This window comes from Hyalella azteca, unplaced genomic scaffold, assembly GCF_000764305.2.
Source record: "Hyalella azteca isolate HAZT.00-mixed unplaced genomic scaffold, Hazt_2.0.2 contig4704, whole genome shotgun sequence".
NCBI lineage: Eukaryota > Metazoa > Arthropoda > Malacostraca > Amphipoda > Hyalellidae > Hyalella > Hyalella azteca.
The window spans coordinates 10,177-31,995 of record NW_025934915.1 but is presented as its reverse complement, the minus strand read 5'-3'; the positions used below and the strand labels follow the sequence as shown (position 1 = coordinate 31,995).

At 36.7% G+C, this 21,819-nt stretch overlaps 1 protein-coding gene across 3 annotated transcripts; it reads left to right on the top strand.

Annotated features, from left to right (window-relative positions):
* Positions 1-2,146: 2,146 nt before the first annotated feature.
* On the top strand, positions 2,147-15,595 carry LOC108667663. Of its 3 annotated transcripts, XR_007156656.1 has the most exons (8): positions 6,340-6,490; positions 9,068-9,822; positions 10,193-10,524; positions 10,727-10,890; positions 11,615-11,680; positions 12,886-13,057; positions 14,098-14,506; positions 15,158-15,595. XR_007156656.1 is itself a non-coding variant. In XM_018154706.2 (7 exons), the coding sequence occupies exons 2-7, from the start codon at positions 9,790-9,792 to the stop codon at positions 14,294-14,296; spliced, it is 966 nt and encodes a 321-aa protein (XP_018010195.1). In that variant the 5' UTR covers positions 2,147-2,196; positions 9,068-9,789; the 3' UTR covers positions 14,297-14,874. The 3 variants fall into 3 exon arrangements, 2 of the variants coding, with proteins under 2 accessions (XP_018010195.1, XP_018010196.1); XM_018154706.2 differs by lacking the exons at positions 6,340-6,490; positions 15,158-15,595 and adding an exon at positions 2,147-2,196 and having other exon boundaries at positions 14,098-14,874; XM_018154707.2 differs by lacking the exon at positions 15,158-15,595 and having other exon boundaries at positions 14,098-14,874.
* Positions 15,596-21,819: the final 6,224 nt, after the last annotated feature.

Below are 21,819 nucleotides of genomic sequence, written 5' to 3'. Positions count from 1 at the left end.
AAAGCACGTATTCAAACATTGAGTAGAATGTAACAACAATGTAATGTTGTTTCACGATAAATGTTGGATGTAAAATGTTATATCCTTTAAAACAATATAACGAGATGTAATAAAATAATAGCATGACTGGTGCAGGCCATTGCGCATGTAGAAGACGAGACGTCAGTAAGACGATTTTTCAGATGAATTATCATCGTGATAAATTCACGTTGTATTTGTAATTTGCCACATATAGAGCATAAAATGAATGTTGTATAAATTGAATAGTCAAACTCTGGCATTTTACGATCAATGTAAAATTGACAATGCTATTAAAGAAATGTCGTAAAACGATTATTCATAAAATGACTATTATCATGGTAAATACCATTGCTTTAATGAGAATTGCGTGTATGGATGCGTGGATGACGAGATGATTGAAAAATTGACGCTATAGCAAACGTGCTGAGAGATTCGCGGAAATTCAGTTAACGTCCATGCATAGCCTGATGAAGAGCATTGACTGAGAAAGTCACTCATAATCGAACTAACGATAAAACTCATGAGTGATATTGCTACCGTTGTCAAATAATGAATCGCAATAATCGATACATTCGATCCAATAGATACGTTCGATTCTTTATAAATAGAAACTTAATCTATGCTTAGAGAGATATCATAATAATGACTCGTGAATATTTATTGTTAATAGCCACATAACGATATTTGCTTGACATATCATAGGTAAAAATGTCGTAACCCTTAATTTGGGCTATTATTATCATCAGAATATCGATTCAAAAAGTTCGAAATGCAACTTTTCTCATCCGATATAAATCAAGTAAATAGAGTTAAAATTTATGCACGATTGTGAATTTACATTATCACTTCGTAAGAATTTTTTCTGCATATTTTGATTGCTGATACGAACTATAAAAGTTATAAAACTTTACCTAACTAATTCATGATATTGCGACAAAGTTTTGTACTGATTTCCTGTTGAGCTGACATGAGCTTTCAACTTTCAGTTAGCATATATCACCGAAATGAATTAAAACACAATCTAGTTTGGTAGATTGTAAGAACAAGCATATTTTAAAATATTGTTAAAATATTGTAAACAGAAGTTATTTGTGAGAACCACTTATATGTTTAATTGTAATGTTCAACATATTGTAACGGGACAATTAATCAGACGTTGTCACATCGGTAAGAATCTCACGTGTTAAACAGACGTTCTTTCGACCTTCATTCGATCATAAATTTCTGAACTCAATTTAAAATTGTTGATAAACATCCGCGATGTGGTGAGAATTTTTTTATTCTCTTGGGCGATGAAACTGCAGACTTGTAGATGAAAGCATGCCCCGCCGTCGCATTTCAAAAATCGAATAAGAATTAATCCTTTTCAGTGTTGATGAAAATTGCTCCTGTCAGCAAATTGAAATGATCGTATCAGCAAACAATCAACATTGCGCGAGACGCAGTAATGCCCTCGTGGTCCGTGACTAACACTGCCATGAGAATGTGATGATTAGTTGCATGGTCGCATGATGCTGTGTTGACACATTGCCATTTTCTGTTAATTAATACTTTGCTTATGCTAATATCTTGGTTAACTCAAGTCCGACTTGATCGAACATGTGTTCATTCTAAACTTGATTCAGATTAAGCGAAGTACAATGGTATTTGCTAAAGTTATAAACTTTAATTAAAACTACATGTAATCATCTAAAATTTAAGAACTGATTACGAAAACAACCGATGTTACTGTATTCAATAACATACGTGCAGACTTATATAGCCTGATTGCATTATGAACAATAAAATATATTCATTGTTACTTATAGAAATGCAACAGTAAATTTTTTTACAAAATCAATTGTGCCAAATTAGAATGGTTAAATGAAAGTGATTTTACTTTACATTATAAAACGGTCCAATTTCTTTAGTTGTATTTGCAAATAAATTGCAATTGTTCGCTATTAATTTTTAATCTCAATTGTGCACTTAAAAATTCACATTGCTATTGTGTACTTAAAAATTCCATTATGAATGTTAGAAAGCGTATTAAAATGTTCGGGATTCTTTTACAGAAAAGTTGTCCTGAATGCGAGTGGCGGAAGCTTTGTGCCACATGTACCCATTAATTCAACCATGCATGTACCGCTCTGCGAAGCCGGTCACTTGGTCGCATCGCTTGAAGCACTCGAACTGGTGAGTGCATTGTTCTTTGAGCTACTAAAAAACTAATTATATAGAGTAGAAGTGTCGGCGTTGAAGAAATAGGCCCATGGCCTGTTGCCGATTCTTGTACTTTTCGTGACTTGATTCACAAGGGATCCGGCCTTTGGAACCCGATCTTTCCATAGCTGACGATTGATTGAGATAGCTGCTGGACTTATTGCCTGATCCGTAATTTGTGAGGCATTTTAAGACTAAACATGTGCTCCTGCATAGCTTCGTCTAGTCTGTTACCACGTTTTTTACCACGTTTTTCTTGACTTCGTTTCGTGTCCGTCTGTCATCGAAAATTCAAACCTTAATTTAGAGCACTTCTAAACATCCTAGTAAGTTGAAATTTGGCATGCATGCTTATGCTGCCTAACAATTCAAGATTTGATCATCAGAAGTAATAACTAAAAAAATTATTTTTGTGAAAAAAAAGTGGAAAAAAGTTAAAGCTTCACGTTTGGGAATCGAGTTTTTTGTCGAACATCCAGACTTGCCAACCCTAGAAATTGATTTGAATTGCTAAAATTGCTAAACTAAAAAGTAGAAAATAAATAAATTTAGAAAACCATTTTTTAAAAAACACGTTTTTCTAGTTTTTACAAAACTAAAATGATGAAATAAAACAAATAAATAAACTTTTAAAAGACAAGTTTTCTTAACGGACAAAAAAGAAAAAAACATTTACTCTTACATAACATTGCGTAACATTTTACATAACTTTAATGTTATGTAAGAGTAAATGTTTTTCTTTTTTGTCCGTGAATCGTGGTTTTTAAAAGTTTTTTATTTGTTTTATTTTTGAAGGCGTTCATACTCGGAGCGTCAATATGATCTCAAAGCAGAAGGAACGGTAAAAGTCGTGCTTGAGAATACGTCCTCAATTGCGGTTTAACCCTATAAGTAGAGCTGGGCAGCGCTACTTTGAAATGTAGCGGCGCTACCGCTACCGCTACATGCTCTAAATGTAGCGGGCGCTACCGCTACCGCTACATGCTCTAAATGTAGCGGGCGCTACCGCTACCGCTACATGCTCTAAATGTAGCGGGCGCTACCGCTACACCCACTAGCTTGAAGCGAGCGCTACCGCTACCGCTACAGTAAAATGTAGCGCTGCTACATTAGCCGCTACAATGGCCAAAAGTATTTTAAATCTCTAAATATTTATTGTTCTGCTATTCATAAACATTTAATGATAATAAAACATTTTCAAAACATATCAATGCAACTTTATTGCAATTAACCTAACCGAACTAGTACGGGTTAGATACAGCAAATAAAAGTTACAGTTATTTTTATGTTTTACCTTCCCTACATGGAAGTGTACTTTAATCTACCAATCTAAAAAATTATCCACATATACATATAAAAATCAGTCTTTTATTTGTATATATATGTGGATTATTTTTGAGATTGGTAGATTAAAGTAGACATCCATGTAGGGAAAGTGAAACATAAAAATAACTGTAAGCAAAGTGAAACATGAAAAAGTACCTGTAAGTGGTAACTGGTAACACCTTAACAAGTAACACTAACAACTAACAAGTTGACACTAGTAACAGCATGGTTGAATTAATACATGAATTAATTCAACCATGAGTAACAGGCTGAGGTTGACAACATTACACCGAAATCTTTCGTACAGTTTTATTCTGTAATTTATGTTATGTATGTATCATGCTGGTTTTTAAATAATATTTAATACTATTAAGTAGAATCTAAAGGCTTTATCCACGGTTGAATTAATACAAGGTTGACCCACGGCGACGACGATTTTTTCGCCGTTCTGCGCATGTCTCCTGTGACGTCAACGTGGGCCAATAATGTAAACAGTGGAGATCAACACGTTGTTTTTGTGCCATATTTGAAATGATATTTAAAAAAATTGACCTCCTCAAAATGACACAAAAACCTGCATTTGCTGCAACAAGTGTTACTTTAAGCAAAGCCGGTGTTACAAATCCGTTTCGTGGAGTGTAAACTAAATAAATGGGAATTTGGGAAACATGATGGGCCGACAGACAAGGGCAGAAAGGAGTAATGGCGGCCACTCAGCTAACGGTCGAGGAAAGGAAGCACAATTCAAACGAAATTTTATTTTCGTAAGCTAACGAAGAATATGCTTTGCTATATATTGTTTTAATGTTGTAATTTGGTTAATTTCTTACTTGTCATGTTGTTCTGAAAATTGTATCTCCGACTCTCAATATTGTTGTATCTGTCTTAAGCGTCATGCGGTGCAGCGGTAGGCTAGGTATGAAACATTTTTGGTGCCAGGTGCTGTAATATAATAATATTTCTAGGAGGGTAATGGAATACTGACGAAAGATTTATGTGAAAAAACTCGAGTTTTTGATTGATTGATCGTAGAATAATGAGATCATACATGCAATAAATATTTCCCATGTGCTGAATTTATTAGTGGGAGGTGACAGTGGCAGCCTGGCAGGCTGAGTCAGTGAGTGCAAGTACTGAAGTAGCCTAGCGTCCTAGCAGCTGTACAGCCTGTACTGTGTAGTTATGTAGATTGTAGACTGTGGAGAAGGGTGGCAGACTGGCAGTGGCCAATAATTTATATTTTAATTAGCTACTCTGCAAATATTATTTTAATTTTGATAAAACTTCTGCATTCAATAGCCATAAATCACATGAAAAGGATATACATTATTTACAAACAATAAGATGGGAGGTAATTAATTCATCTGGCAGAAATCTAATTTTTCCATAATCCATATTGGGCAGATGGACAGGGAAGCTCTATTTGTAATGTGAGAAGTAGATACTTTCCACATGTAGTAGGTTGGCAGTTTCTATCTGCAGCCTGCAGTGTGTGTATTTGAACGTTGGGGCATCAATGGTGGCAAGAACTAAGAAGGTGGCATCAATGGGGGGCGGGGGCAAGAATCAAGAATTACAATTTTAAAGAAGATCCTATTCCAGATCAACATCTGCCACTGCCAGCCTGGCCACATTGCTAAATGATTCTACAATTGGTAAGTAACTAAGCAAAACAATTTTGGCTAATGAGGTATATACTACCTCTCTAAGTCTAACTTGTGGCAACTTTGACTTTACTGGGATTTTTATAACGATTTTGAGGAGGGCAATTTTTTTTAAATTGATCTCAAAATCGGCACAAAAACAACGTCTTTCGCTACAGTATTTACATTTTGGGCCCACGGTGACGTCACAGTCGGAACAACAAACGACATCCGCAAAGAGCAGCTGCGCGTGGGTCAACCTTGTATTAATTCAACCATGGCTTTATCAATCAATGTAGCGATAGCGCTGTAGCGGCAAAACCTCGTATCGCTATTTAAATATGTAGCGGGCGCTACCGCTACCGCTACATTGCCTTATATGTAGCGCCGCTACCGCTGCTGAAAATGTAGCGGCCGCTACATGTAGCGCGCTACTGCCTATCTCTGCCTATAAGTAATTGTAAAAATTACTGTATTGCTCTAGCTATGCTAGTGACACTCCTGTGTTTATGTTAGATCAGTTATGAAGTTGCTTATAAGTTCAAAAATCTGAATATAAAGCGGTCTTTTATTCCGATGATAAGAGGAGAGTCGTGTGTCATGCTTGTTAAACAGGTCCTAGCATTTGTGCTTGCCTCAGCGATGTGAGTCACACTGCTGTATAGTAGCCAACAGTTACTAATCTAGACTTCTGCTCGAATACGGAATACGTAACGGAATTACCCGTAACCCTGAAAGTCTTGAGTTTTGAACGTAAGTTGGGAAAGTCACTACTATGTCTTGCCGACACTGGAGCGTCTATTCTCAAAGAGGGGAAGAGAACGATTTCGCTAAAAGTACCGATCTTTTTAAAACTTGATTCGTCTAATTTAGTAACTCATGTTTAACGTTGAGCCTCACTCTATTAGCAAGTATGATTTTTGTTAAGAAATTCGTATATATCCTACGTAATAGTTCTTGCTTTTTAATTAATGAAGCGAGGACACTTCTAGCATGTAGGGGGACGTGCCAGGTTGTCTACCGTCACCTCTCATACTTGCGTTACCGGTTACTCATACTTGCGTTAGCGGTTATTACCGCGTCACCTGCTGTGACGCCTATATAAGCTCATCATCAAGCTGACCGCTGCCAGTGTCTCCGTGATAGTGGTAGGGGAGTCATAGGCAGGTATAGCCATCGGCTGCAGTCGTACGCTGCTGACTCTCGACGAATCCACTACGTTTATCCTATAACAAGATTTTGTATGTTTCAGTTACCACATAAAAGTGTATAAATAGCTGGTTCAATCGTGTTAGAAGGTAAGTAGTATTTTATTTATGTTTATAAAGTAGATTGTTTCTAATGCAGGCTATCAAAATTATTGCTGATGCTGTGGTGTATTCAGTGCTGTGTATTGAGATAGTTGAGTAGCATTAATCACTTACTCATTTAATGGCAGTGTAGTTCTGTGGTATTAGAACTACACTACTGGTTCCACTGTTTTATAGATAAAATCAATTTTTAAAAGTACCTACTATTGCTGTGTGCCGTGTGGAAAAAACTACTGAAATGTTAATTGATAGGCTATGTCGAAAATCTGTTAGAGCATGACACACGAGTTGCAACTTGCAAGAACCTAATTTAGCCTAAAGTAGTATATGAAAAAAAATTTCCTCTAATCCTAATAAAAATTATTCAGCTGAGAAAAAAGAGAAAGAATTAGAAAATTACCCTATAAATATAAGTGGAAATAATACTGAAATATGAATAAAAGTGAAGAGCTATTAATTTTTACTATTATTAAATTATGTCTCCTGAATGGACAAATTTTTGGCATTTTTTTTGGAAAACTATTTCTAGGTTTCCTATGAGCCAATTTCAAAGATTTTAGTACCTTTGGAAAACCTTTGTTGTAGGCTATCTATTTTAACTAAAATAAAACAATTTGGTTGAGACTTTGACTGCAGGTGGCTGGTGGCTGTGGTGGGTGAGGGAAACAGCTGTGACTGATAAATATGAATGGTATATATTCAACAAAAGGCGGAATTTATCAGAATAAATTCCAGCTTGAGTAAATTTTACATAGAATAAATAAATGACAAATAAAAAAATAAATAGTGAATGATCCACAGATCCAGGACTTTTCCAGGTGCCCAGGTGGTTTCATTGATGTATTCATTATATGATGGGTAAATGATGTGAAAATGATAGGTAAATGATAATAATAAATTTTTAATAATGATAATAATAAATACTGAAGTTTTACTCTTTGCAAATCCCAGTCAAGCAAGGAGATGATACAAATTTCTCAAAAACAAGATAGTGTCATCATAATTCAAGTTTTTTCCATTTGTTTCGAAACCACTGACAGTATAATTAAGCTACAGTACCAGTTGTGCAGGACTTTAAAAATTAACTGATTCTCTTGTGCTGAAGTGGAAATGGCTGTCTGGCGATGGCCATTGTGATAACATTTTTGACATTCATGTGTGATTTGTGCTTTAGCCTAAAGCCTTGCAAGCATCAAATCAATAAACATTAACATAGACTGAAGAGCCCATGGTCCCATGCCCAACATTATTGCTGCCTAAACTTCTATAAAGTGCAGAAAATCTAGTTTGTACTTGAGCATCTTAATAACTCTGCAGTCACAGCAGGTGCTGCTGAACTCACTGGCCACTGCTCAAAAAACATAAAGCAAAACATGCAAAAAATATTAATCACACCATCAGTTAATAGTGATCAGAACTAGAATTTGTAAGTTTCAATTACCACATAGAAGTATATTAATAGCTGTTTCAATCTTGTTAGATGTGTAGTAATTTATTTTTGCTTATAAAGTAGATTGTTCCTAATGAAGGCTATCAAAATTATTGCTGTGGTGTATTGAGATAGTTCTCCAAAATAATAACTTCCCCCTAGAGTCAGCACTACTATATGACACTTCTAGCTCTTATTGTCTACTATATGACACTTCTAGCTCTTATCTTATCTAGCTCCTTTAGATTTTAGGATTTTAAAAGACCATAGTTTCATATTTGACACTTCTAGCTCTTATCTTATCTAGTTCCTTTAGATTTTAGGATTTTAAAAGACCGTAGTTTCATATTTAGCGCATAACAGTGTCTACTATATGACACTTCTAGCTCTTATCTTCTGGACATTGGTAATGACAGTTTTTTTCATAACTTGGTCCCAGATTTCAACATGTTCATAAGCAATATTTAATACCTCTTAGATCTTTCTTGACATTGTAGGTTAATTGCTCTTAAGTCATCTAATTCATTCTACCATTATTTTTAAATTTGCTAAACCCACAATAAATCAAGTCTCTGAAATGTTTTTGTAGATAGTAACAATGTGAAACTTTGAAGCCTTTTTCTTACTTTAAAATTCATGGTTCATCTATAAAGCAAACAATAAAAAAATTTAAATAATTAATTTTAGTTCAGCCCATTCTCATTTTAACAATTGCTCTTCCAGAATGCATGCAAGATCATTTCCCAAATTATTCCAAAATGATTCTGACAACTAGGTTCTGTTCAGGATTTGGTTGCTCTAGAATTGAAATTATCCCATATGATGGTATTCATCTTCTAAATATTGTACTGTAGGCAAATTTTTTATTTGCTTCTTATGTTACAATTAGAACTTGAGTAGTGTTGCTGCCTGGTTCTAATAGATAATGCCCACCAGACAAATGACATTGAATTCAATGTTTAGTTGAATTAACAGTTATTTGAATATTTAAACATTTTTTGTCTGGTTGAAAACTATTGTATTGAAGTATGAGATAGTAGAATGCATGTATAAAACTGAGAGAACTGAGAAACCTGAATTAACTCCCTCCACTTTGCACTCCTCTTTTTTAATTCAATAATCATTTTTTATTTCAGAAGGGCTGAGCAGAATGAATGTACAAGCTCTCTGCAATGTGTGTCTGAACACATTCAATAGTACCAATCACAAGCCTCTACTCTTGCAGTGTGGTCATACTTATTGCCTAGCCTGCCTTAAGGACATCGAGGCTTCAGGCCAAAAACTATGTCCATCATGCAGAGAAGAATGGCGGGGCGAAGCATACGAGCTACCAATTTCCTACATGCTGATACCTGGTGCAAAAACGGCCCCTAAATCTGCTGGTGATGATACTGAAAACAAATTTGACTATAACATGTGCACCTTGCATTCTTGTGCCATAGAACACTGGTGCTGCAAGTGTCAAGTTGCCACCTGCAAGAAGTGCATTTCTGAGATGCATTTTGCTCATGGGCAGGTTGCTTTTGAAAATGTTGTTGGTCAAGAAATTGACATAGAACAAATAAAGCAATCCTTTAATGGAAACCTAGGGAACGAGTTTAAAGAAGACCTGAAAGATTCAGTCAACCTATGCAATGAAGGACTTGGATTGATTGAGTCAATGAAAGAGATTGAGACTAAGCTATTGTCATGGAAAAAACATCTCCTGGATCAAGAAAAAAATTTGTCATCTTGCATGGAGCATGCAGAAAACACAAGTCTCTCAGCATTGAAAGCAAAATTTGATGCTTTCTTGAAAATAATGACATGATGTGATTTGGAAAAAGCAAGTCTTTCATCAGAATTGAAATTGACTGTGATGAAAGTTGATGTCTTTGGTGAAGAATTTCAGGTAATTATTAATTTATCGACATTGTATTACAAGAACCTCTATTGATTTGCATTTATTTTTTATCAAATCATCTAATTGAATTTGGTGTCACTTTTAAAGTTCATCTGCAATGCTATGGGAGCAGGCACATAGATCATAAAATCTTTAAAATTTGCACATCAAAAACCAGCATTAATTTAGATCAAATACCTATTCGTTTTTTTGTGGTTTGTTTTACCTGTTTGTCCTTGAACAAAAATTATTTATATTATGTCATTGTATCTTAGGCTCTTTCCTAACATCCAGCATTGGAAGCCAATTGTTTAGTTGAAGTAGAGTTCTACTGTTACTTTTTCTTCATGACTAATACTGGTTTATAATATCTATATAGGCATTGAGAGTGAATGAACGTCTGGAAGCTGAGAAGCGACAACTGCTACCGGAAGAGTTCCAGGCATTCGCAAAAGATATTGTCATTAAAGGAGAAAGTATGAGCAAGAAAATTGTGCAAGCACAGCCACCCATTCCAACTGGTGAAAAGGCCACAGTTACAGTGGTATCCTCTGTGGAAGACCCCATCACTAGGCTGCAGGATCTTCTCTTATACTTGATGAATGGTCGCACAGTAATACACCTCCAGTTGTTGGATACTTTTTTCAATGGCAACAGCAGCAGTGCAGATGATTCCATCAGACTGAAACTTTTCTTGCACAGGAACTTTGGGTACGTGTAAAACCAGTTCTTGCTAATTTAATTTTGTCTCATATTGTTAGTGTCAATCTGAACACTGTCAATGCAAAAGTGAAGTAAAATTGCTGGCGATTGAATGCATGTCAATCACTTTATTAACATCTCTTGGTCTTGATGCATTGCAGTGAAATGTCGTGTACAATAAGCCAAAATAATTGAAATAAATTTCTCACAGGGCGCACCTAGCATCGTTCTACGGTCACCTCACGCACGCCGCTTGGGCCAAGTTTGGTGTTGTTGGACTGCCGAAGCTTGGGCTGCACCTGCAGTCTGGAGCTGACGTGGCTGATGTCAACAAGATCTTGCATGACAACTGCAGTGCTGAGAACGTTAAGCCCGGTAGGTTCAATGGCAGAGTGAATATCTTCAATTTTTTAAATGCTATCAATTTTATGAAATATGCAACTTGATTTGAAAACAATACTTGATTTATGCTACTTGACTACTTCAAAGTTCAATCCTCTACACTATCCTAGCTCATGATGGCATGTGATTCAATCAAAGGTGCTACTTAATTTCCACAAATTGACAGTTGTACAAAAAGCAATGAGTGAACTAACTGGTCACTGTTATACTGATTCTGTAGGTGGTTATTATTTTCCTACTATGTTGTTGTGTCAACCGCTGGAGAGTTAACTTGTAATCCAGTTTAACTTAGCAGTGTGCGCTGAATTGGTCAAATAATGGTGTAAGTAAAAGATTTAAAATATAAATTAAATTAATTGTTACTTAAACACATGCCCAGAATACAGGAAGCTGAATTACCTCTTGTTCAAATGCTGTCCATGAGCTGAACTTGTTCAACCATGAGCTGAACTTGTTCAACCATGAGCAGAACTAGTTCAACCATGAGCTGAACTTGTTCAACCATGAGCTGAACTTGTTCAACCATGAGATGAACTGACAGCCGACCTAAACTTCCGCTTTGAACGCTACACCCTGAATACGACCTGAAATGCTATAACCAATGACTAACCCATTGCATATTTAAAGTGCCAAAAAAAGTTCAGTGTCGTTATAAATTTCCTTCAGGTTGTGATAATTGAAAGTAATTTGCTTGCAGCTCCCGGCGAACACTCGAGTAGCGATGGAGCCTCTACTCTGGTGACCGGAGAGCCGTTCATAGCAGGTCAGTTCTTGATTGAGTTCAAAATAAATGTTTTAAAATGTACGTAAGGTTCTGTCTCCGTGAGATTTTAAGTGGAATCATTATTCGATACCTACCTTCATTGCTTGCAAGTCCCCCATTTTTACAACACTTCTCTTTAACTTCACTTCTTGTTGTTTGTTTGTTTGTTTGTCTGTCTGTCTGCTACAAATTTTATAATTGAATTTTAACACACTTCTACCTCTCCAATCGATCTGAAATTTTGCAAACTTGCGTAAAGTTGAAGGCAATGCATGAATCAATTGACAAAATAAATAATATTAAAAATTAATTTTTTTTTTCAATATTAAAAAATTAACAAATAATTTTGTCTGCTACAAATCTTATACGTATTCGATATTTAACACACTTCTACCTGTACAATTGATCTGAAATTGTGACTTGCGTAAATTCGGAGACATTGCTTTAATCAATTGACAGAATAAATAATTTTGAAAATTTAAATTTTTTATATATTAAAAAAATCGAAAAATTAATTTCTTCAATATTCGAAAATAAAATTAAAAATTCATTGTACATGTGTAACATTGGAGACACTACATTCTTTAGAAGTTTTGTCTTTAAAAAATAATTTTCAAACGGATATTATTAATTTCTGAATGACCTGTACAATTGGAAAGAGTTACATGGAAAATTTCAAAACATGGAGGTTCTTGTACCAATGGAAGGCAAAACTACATGGAAAAATGTATCAATTTCCTTCCCACCTCTGACAGCTTGCACATATTTCGATTTATGATATATGCATAAGAAAAGGTTGCTTTCCGTTAAATTTCCTAATAACCAACGCATTCACAGTCGTTTACACGGCTGAAATATTTAAATTACTTCAAAGGATCGGGGCATATATGCGAGACTTTTTTATCCCGATATATTAATAATTGTTCTCAATTGCTTGCTATTTTCATTCGAATTAAAGTAAAATTACTTGACAGATATTGCAAACAGAAGATTTCACTTTTCTACCAATGCATTTTCAAATTTTAAATGTAGTACATCATTCAACCCATGCTTGAGGGAATATTTTCATAACATTTCATAGATGCGTCGGCGCTGAAGAAATAAACCCGTAGCCTGTCACCGATTCTTGTACTTTTCGTGACATGTTCATAGAGATCTACGAACTGGATTTTGACCAGATCTTTTCAAAACTAATGCCCTTGCAGATATTGCCATCAACAAAAGCATCAATGTGAAGGATATCGTGAGGAGCCTGGAGCAGAAGACTAACAGGCTGTACCGACTTCACTTGGTGAAACTGGAAGATAGAGACTGGAAGAGGTGCAGCAGAGTGGTCAGACGTTTGCTCCAAAACCAAAAATTTGATGGAGGCGCGTGGTGAGTTATTTACGTGGTTTTGAAGCACTGTGTTCTGAAGCAGATTAGTAACAATTTCATGCTTCCGGTAGTAATTTTCACGCTATGCCTATATTTTCCACTATATATTATATTCCGATATATATTTCTCTTTACATTCACCGCTAATCCTGTAGATAGAAATGTGCGTCGAAATAAAATGTAAAAATTTACCAGAAGCAGCAGTAAGTCCCTCATTCGCATTTCATACTGTTTTACGGAAAAATAATTAATAAATTTATAATGACATTTTTACTGTGCTCTGAGCCAAGTAAAAAATGTCACTGAAGATATTAATTTGGTGCAAATTACTTAGAATGTTATTTTGTACAACACTTCTCTTTTACTTCACTTCTTGTTGTTTGTTTGTTTGTTTGTCTGTCTGTCTGTCTGCTACAAATCTTATAATCTATTTTTAACACACTTCTACCTCTCCAATCGATTTGAAATTTTGCATATTTGCGTAAAGTTAGAAACAATGCATGAATCAATTGACAAAATGAATTTTTGAAAATAATTTTTTTAAATATTAAAAAAACTGAAAAAATAATTTTGTCATCGACAAATCTTATAATTGATATTTGACACACTTTTACCTGTCCAATTGATATGAAATTTTGCACACTTGCGTAAAGTCGGAGACAATGCATGAATCAATTGACAGGATAAATAATTTTGAAAATTTCAGTTCTTTTATGTACTATTAAAATAATTTAAAAATAAATTTTTTAATAGTCGAAATTAAAATCAGAAATTCATTGTACATGTTTTACATTGGAGACACTGGATTTTTTTAAAAGTGTTGTCTTTAAAAAGTAATTTTTAAACGTATATTATTTTTCTTCAATTTTGTAATAAACGACTTTGCACGAATTTGTCCTTCTGTCATACATGTGATATCACATGAGCAAATAACGAAAAAATCGTTGACACCGGCTTTGTGTGTTATTATTGATGCACGTTCAGCTGTCATTTGCAATATCCATTTTTATTTCAAATCTTGACAACATTTCTTGTCTCAGGAACCCCGAACTTTGGATCCACGATTGCAGTGGCTTGTCAGCGGACGTCATGGCGCAAGTTCGTAGGTATTTGTGCGACTACACGACTATTGACACACTGAGAATGAATAATCATTCAATGGAGGAAGCCCAACAACAACAGATGGCTGCAAAATACCCACAATACATCACCATACATTTCAGCATTCCATCTTTTTAAAGTTTTCTGACAACCACTGGGAAATCTGAATGTTAGAAAGGACGTAAGTTTTCTACCGCTACGTTTACACTAAGATCGTTTTTTCATCTACTCCTATTTTTGATGGAGATTTTTTGTAAAACTGATAAATTTAGTTAAAGCTTAATGTTTAATATTTCGTTGGTAAACAATATTTCATACATGCCTACTAGCAGGATTTCACTCTAGCAGGTGAGACTTGTAGCTGAAATTTCGTTTTTAGCAATCTTTAGTGTTGATAAATTGTCTTGTGTGGTATCAACATTTCGGGATTGCGAAGCAGCATGAATTTTTTTAACTTGAGTTTTGGTGGATGCGTTCACACGTCTCAAACATTTGATCGAAACACGCTTTTTTTACTGTCAAGCGTTCTTTTGCGAATTAGAATGGTAGTTTGATCAACTGGATGGTTTTAGTTTGTTTCTAAGTAAAGGCATTAGCTCCTAGAATCTTAGAAATCAATCGGCAATTATTTTTTTGTGAATGAAATGGATATTATGGTGCCAATAATCAATCGATATTCGCAATTCGTGTTTCGATTACTTATTTTAAAATTTGGATTTTTGTTTTTCATTGTTCCCTTATTCATGTAGTGTAATTTTTGATTATAAGTACGCATTCAGACTGCAATCATCTTTTCATTTTTATTCTTGTTCATTTGTATTCAATTAATGATACAATGCTAGACCGTCAACTCGCAAAATTTGTCTTAACTAGCAAGTTTCATCAACTGTCACGCTGATAAGTGCAGGGTTTATTAGTTCAACCATGCATAAGTGTTTCTAAGAACAACTAGCGTCACTTCAATAGGGGCGAGATGGCAGAAGAGGCATACTCTAGCAGGTGAGACTTGTAGCTGAAATTTCGTTTTTAGCAATCTTTAGTGTTGATAAATTGTCTTGTGTGGTATCAACATTTCGGGATTGCGAAGCAGCATGAATTTTTTTAACTTGAGTTTTGGTGGATGCGTTCACACGTCTCAAACATTTGATCGAAACACGCTTTTTTTACTGTCAAGCGTTCTTTTGCGAATTAGAATGGTAGTTTGATCAACTGGATGGTTTTAGTTTGTTTCTAAGTAAAGGCATTAGCTCCTAGAATCTTAGAAATCAATCGGCAATTATTTTTTTGTGAATGAAATGGATATTATGGTGCCAATAATCAATCGATATTCGGAATTCGTGTTTCGATTACTTATTTTAAAATTTGGATTTTTGTTTTTCATTGTTCCCTTATTCATGTAGTGTAATTTTTGATTATAAGTACGCATTCAGACTGCAATCATCTTTTCATTTTTATTCTTGTTCATTTGTATTCAATTAATGATACAATGCTAGACCGTCAACTCGCAAAATTTGTCTTAACTAGCAAGTTTCATCAACTGTCACGCTGATAAGTGCAGGGTTTATTAGTTCAACCATGCATAAGTGTTTCTAAGAACAACTAGCGTCACTTCAATAGGGGCGAGATGGCAGAAGAGGCAGGCGAACAAGTGATGCTCATTAATTATTACTCCTTGGGAAACTGCGATGAAGTGAAGCCGCGGTAGGTGAAGCGCGGTATAGCGAAGAATTACTGTAGTTGCCATTAAATGGTTGTGTGCTGTGACGTCATGGATTGTAGACGAGCGATCTTCTCGATATGGTTGAGAGTGCGGCATATGGTTCAAAATGAACGGGTCCAGAGCAAATCGTTCAACTCGAGCTACTGGCAGAAGATGCAAGCGAACATGTCCCGATGGCTGAACCTCCGCTGCAGTCACGGGTATACTTCTTGATATATTCTGCAAGTGACATGAAGAACACGATGAGTAGCGAGCTTTATTAAATTATACTTGATTAGGACGATGTCTAATGTATGTTAGAGAGCACTGGAAATTCAAAAAAATCCTACCGGCTATTATATCATTGACTCCTGTCTGTTTAGGTAAATTCAAAGTTTAAACCCGATTCAGTTTTAAGCGTATTTACTCTAGAAAATTCCATTTTACTCGGAAAGGATCAATTAATTAACAAATAGCATCCGACAGCCGTAACGCGATCAGGATAACTAACTTCAGGCTATGGAGTGAGGTTCAAAAGCAATTATTTCAACTGAAGCGAGGAGAAAGTAGCCAATAATAGTACTGTAAATTTTTACATGGATGTAGGATGTAGCCCTACCACTGCTCGGAAATAAGGCAGTCTCCTGTATACTGGATCATTTTAATCGAGAAGAGGTATGAAAAATGGAAGTCCATACAAACTTACAAATTCATTAATGCTCTAAAGAAACAGCAGAAAAGTAACATAACCCCCCCCACCCCCCGATTAGATACTGGGGAAAGTAATGCAAGAATAAACCGAACTCTGTGATGAAGTGAGAGAAATTATTCAAAATCGGACCTGATTTTGCTACATTGTATGTCCCATTGAATCTATTTGGAAAGAAGATGTTTAAAAATATTCCGATACATGGATATCAACATCGGGACTTTTTACGTTTGGAAGTTAGATGACTCTAATATTAGTTCCAGAATGTTCAGCTTGAATTGGTGGATTTTATCTAGGATTTGATTTGGAGAGGATTTTGACGGTGAAGTGATCGATTAAAAGTAGAAATAAATGATGAATCATGTTTGTAATTGAAAATTGAGTTCCCAACTGATAGAAAAAAATTATTTCAAATTATTTCTTTAACTGGAAAAGGTGCCCGTCATCAAAGGCTCTCTAAATAGGTGGGATGAAAGTGGCAGCGGCGCCATTTACGAGATATCAATTCTGGGTCAAAATCTAATGTAAGTGATCAAATAAAGGATAAAAAAACATCAAGCACTCGATAAGATAAGAAAGCCCGTCTGGCTCCCTTATTTTTATAACCACTTTGTATTCTCGAAATTGCAAAACCCGTTCCACCAATAAATAATCTGCACGCTCAGCATAGTCACCTATGGTCAAGTCCAGCAGTAGGGAGTAGCTCGAGTCTTCGGGAGGTGGAGACTGTCGGACTAATTGCTTGTAGTTCCTTCCAGTAGCTGGCCACTTCCATGCAAGACACGATGAGGACAAGCTTGTCTCTCGTACCGATTGTTTTCAACGACCGCACAAAGTTGCCTTGCACTTTAAAATCCAATTACAGGAGATACAACATCTACGGAGTCAATGCCTGCCTTGATTTGATTGCATAAAGTCGTTCTTACTTTCCAAAAACACTGAACACACATTTATGTCAAATTCCAGCGGGTGATATTTGTAGCGATGAACCTTTTGTAGACGAACTCTGTAACATCTGACACCATGGCAAGACGATGGCACCTGTTCATAGGTGTAATTACAGCCTTGATCCTGTCATTTGACAAATAACTTTTGTGCCTCCTTTCTGCTAGCTTTTAACCCTCTACCGCCTAATATGAGTTACAGGAGCAATACTATCTAAATTCTAAGGCTACTTCCCAAAAAGCATACGTTCCAGTGAGCGCAAAATGACTTGTACTGATGGTTGCCGCCACGTACGACAACTTTGAAATGTTCTCTGTTGCGTACAAACGTCCTCAGGTTGCTCCACTCAATAGTTTACGTATAATTTAAGTTGAAAGTTATGTTCCCGAAGCGTGACATACGGCGGTAGAGGGTTAAGCACGATAGAGCGCATGGTACGTCTACTGTACTGGCGTCGACTGTACTGTAGAGCGCATGGGTACTGGCGTCGACAGTGTCCTTGATGGCCAAATTTAGGGTATGGTCCAAACAAAGCAAAGACTCGTCAATAAAGATGCACTCATGAATTACAGCTACCCAGCCTTTCAAACACGTTTGCTGGCTGGAGATAAGCCTTTTCACGCGTCCGCAATATAAATCAAGTGAACTTTCAGTTCACTTTAGTGTCAGATTACTTCAACGACCTATGTCCCTAGGAACTAGTACAGTAATTTGCCAAGCGCAAGACGATTGGACACAGGTCGCCAAAAAAACGTCCACACTGCGCTTAGTGGTCAAGTCGAGGCGCTGAGGCTGGTTCCCAGCAGTGATCGCTTCGACTTTACAGAGAATGAGTAACTTCACAGGCGCAGACATCATTTTTGTCAACCGTACAAAAGTAGGACATATTTATGGAGCCTCTCGGGACTGTCGTCGAACGACAGACAGTGTCAGATCTGACCATCATACCCCCTGCTAACAAGAGAGCCATAGGTACGATGCCAAACGCCGACAGAACGAGAATATTTTTATCCCTCGCAGGCTTTATCTAACCTACCTGCAAGTATTCCGTCCAAGAAAATGAACGGACATCCGATTCGTAGAATCTTGGGCTTCATTGCAACTTTACAAATAAAACCCATTCCAATGAAACAGTTATCAAAGTTGATGAAGACTCGGAAAATAAATCAAATTTTCCGCATGGTTTTGGATTTACCCGGTTTTAATTTATCATTAGAAGGTTCTATTTCAGCATTCAGTCCTACATCACGGATTGATGCATTATAATATTAGAGTTCGACTTCTGAGCATCCTAAATCAGCACATCTTTCCATGTTCTCGCTCAAACAGTGCGTCGATGAAAACATTCTAGTATTTTAGCAACATTCTCAATAATGAGGCCATGTACTGTAAACGATCCTACGTACAGCATAGCCAGTTATCTTCGTACACACGCCACAATGAGACCTTATTAGATTTAGTGAGATAATGAAATATCGAGATGGACTCGTGTACATAAAATGGGTCCATAATTATGGAGCACATTCCAAGTTAGCGATAAAATGGATCGCAAGTTAGCGATAATTCTGCCGTTAACCATGCGCCAATCAAGCGTCCCTGGAGCCTGGCTAAGGATGATTCCAGTCATGGCCAGTCAGAGCACCGAGCACTTAATTAATTCAGTGGTTACCAAAGTGGGCGATATCGCCCCCCGGAGGCAGTGGAAAGATCTGGGGGGCGGTGAGGAAGAAAGGGTCAGTAGGGGGGCGGCAGTCCGTGAAGTCGAAGTCAGAAGTTCGAACGTTTGTTTGACGATTTGTACAAAACACATGCAGAACATGACTCCGTCTCGAATAAATTTTCACGAGCTAAAAATCACCGTTTCGTAGTTAGAAATTTATATTCAAAATTTCGTTCGAATCTGTTCAGTAGTTTGTAAGAACTTCTTTGATCACTGCGAATTTCGACCCGTATCGCCATATAACCCGTATATAATGAAGGTGAAATTTATAAATTTTTCACGAGTTCAACATCACCGTTAGGTCATAATGAATAAGTGTTCCAAGTTTTATCTAGCTGCGTTCATTAGTTTGCGAGATATTCCTTGGTCACTGAATTTTGAGATTGGCCGTGAGACCGGCTGCAAGACCGGCCACGAGTCCGGCCGAAAATTTGTCAGAGCCGTCTTGAATTTCTAGTGTTGAAACAGTTAAAATTAAAAAATATATATATTGGTTGACTAAATGGGGTTCTATTTGTGAAATACACATTTGTGTTTAACTTTTCACTTTCAAAATTGAAGCATGCTAAATATGAAGAAAGAGGCGTTTGTTTTTATATGTGTCTGTCGGGGGGGGGGGGGGGTCTGTCTGTGACTTCGGATTCATGTAGATAATGCTCATCCGTTCCGTTTAGGAGAGAATTTTGACACGTGCGTTCTGAATGCAGAAAAGACGGATCCTTTCACCTAGTTAATAAATTTCTCCTAAAATCCAGACCAGTTCCAAAAGTAATTTGAGAAGCGAAAATTCTGTAAAATTACCAAGAACACTAATTGAATAATTCTTAGTAACACTCTTGTCACTCGCCGGAGAAAACGACGTCGTTCCTACAAGGGTTGGCAGAACGTGAAGACGTGGAGCCAAATAAGTTTCAATGTTTATATTTGCGGCATAGTTTCCTGCGTATTCAAGCAGAGCTTAAAGTTGTCTGGAGTCGATATACATGTCCGGAGCGGACAAGTGAGATCGAAGTGCGACTTTTTTTCTAAATTCCAATATAATTATTAAATAGCATATTCATAGAGTTCAAATATGACCGTTGAACTCTTGATCAATGCATTTCGATGAAGTTCGGATGATACATAATCAGCGGATATTCCTGTGAAGCTTATTAACTCTCAAGTTTCTTCCCATTTTTCCTGTAACAAGGAAAAATGTGTCTGTGAACAAGGCACGAAAAGGAAAAGAATCGGCGACAGGCCACATCAGGCCTGCACTTCAGCGCCGAGATCAATATGTTATGTTAAGTTATGTTACTTTATGTTATGTCATCAGTTTTCATGGTCCTATCAAGATACGAGTACAAAATGTTCGAATCTCGTTGCGGACAGGTAGCAATAAATAAATTTTTTTATTTAAGTTTTTATCCATCACCTCTATTCTTGCATGCGAAAGGAAAGTCGCCCTCTGCAAAACTTGAAAATTCGTTGAAGGTCCAGTCACACCATAATTTAAACGATGCTAGCGGACGCTTGTGTTAGTTGCAGGCAAAAAGGACGTCTCCCCAGCGAAAGTCAAACGTATGTTGAGTCCAGAATCTAAACTGATCTTGAAGAATTGGTTTGCAGAGAAGTGTAAACGTTATCCTAGCAGTGAAGAAGAGAAAGATCTTGAGAAGGAGACGGGGCTCATCACGGGTTACATCGAAGTTACGATTACTTATATATGCAGGAATGTGAATATCCTAACAAATTCGCAAGTGTACCATCAAAATAAAGTCGTAATATTCCTAATCATCTAACAAACAAGACGAAATAAAAAAAATAGATCCGATGTACAATTTAGATACAAAATCTCTTGTGAAGGTTGCCTTGCTCCAGGTGGATGGCCGGTTAATTAACGCGCGTCGGCGGTAGCTGGTGCACGAGTCTCCATTTGGGCCTCGTTTATCGGCTTGGATAGTTGATCGATAAATAAGGCCCAAATTGGACAGTTGGTCAGGGGCCAACATTGAAATACTTACTATTTGTTATTGCCGTTCGCTAATGTAAGTATAAGCTGCGAAAATATTTTTATACGCATCTTAGCGGAGACGTTTTTTCTCGACGAAAACCTCTAATACACAAGGCAGAGATTGTGCCAAGAGTCTTCAGGCTTACTGAAGAAGCGGCTCAATGACCATCGCTCCAATGCGTTCCGCAACGGGGTGACCATAGCCCTCGCGAGCGATGTCACGGCGGTGCATGTAAACAATACGAGATTTTTCTTACAAATTTACGCGTACTGCTCGGTGTAAAGTCTCATACAGATCTACAATATACTTCTCTTCAGGTGAATAAATGGTTTATTACTTATCGGCGCTAAGTACGGCCAAGAACGCATCTATCTATATACGGTATCAGACGCTCACGTCGCCAAAACTTGATCGCTACCTCGTCATTCAAAGAGTTTGCCAGCACATTTTCGTTCGTGAATATATCATTGATAAAACTCGAGACGCTCTCAAATATCACAATCTCGACAGGAAGAATCGTCGAGCACTGAATCTTAACCTATAATGAATAGATATTTACAATATACGTCCGGTCGTAAGCCCCACTTTGCGAAT

Excerpts from the sequence above, each read along its gene's own strand:
- LOC108667663 (XM_018154706.2), top strand. The coding sequence starts at position 9,790 with ATGAAAGTTGATGTCTTTGGTGAAGAATTTCAG. Across the intron at positions 9,823-10,192 it reads TCTTTGGTGAAGAATTTCAG|GCATTGAGAGTGAATGAACG; the intron begins GTAATTATTAAT and ends ATATCTATATAG. Across the intron at positions 13,058-14,097 it reads AAATTTGATGGAGGCGCGTG|GAACCCCGAACTTTGGATCC; the intron begins GTGAGTTATTTA and ends TTCTTGTCTCAG.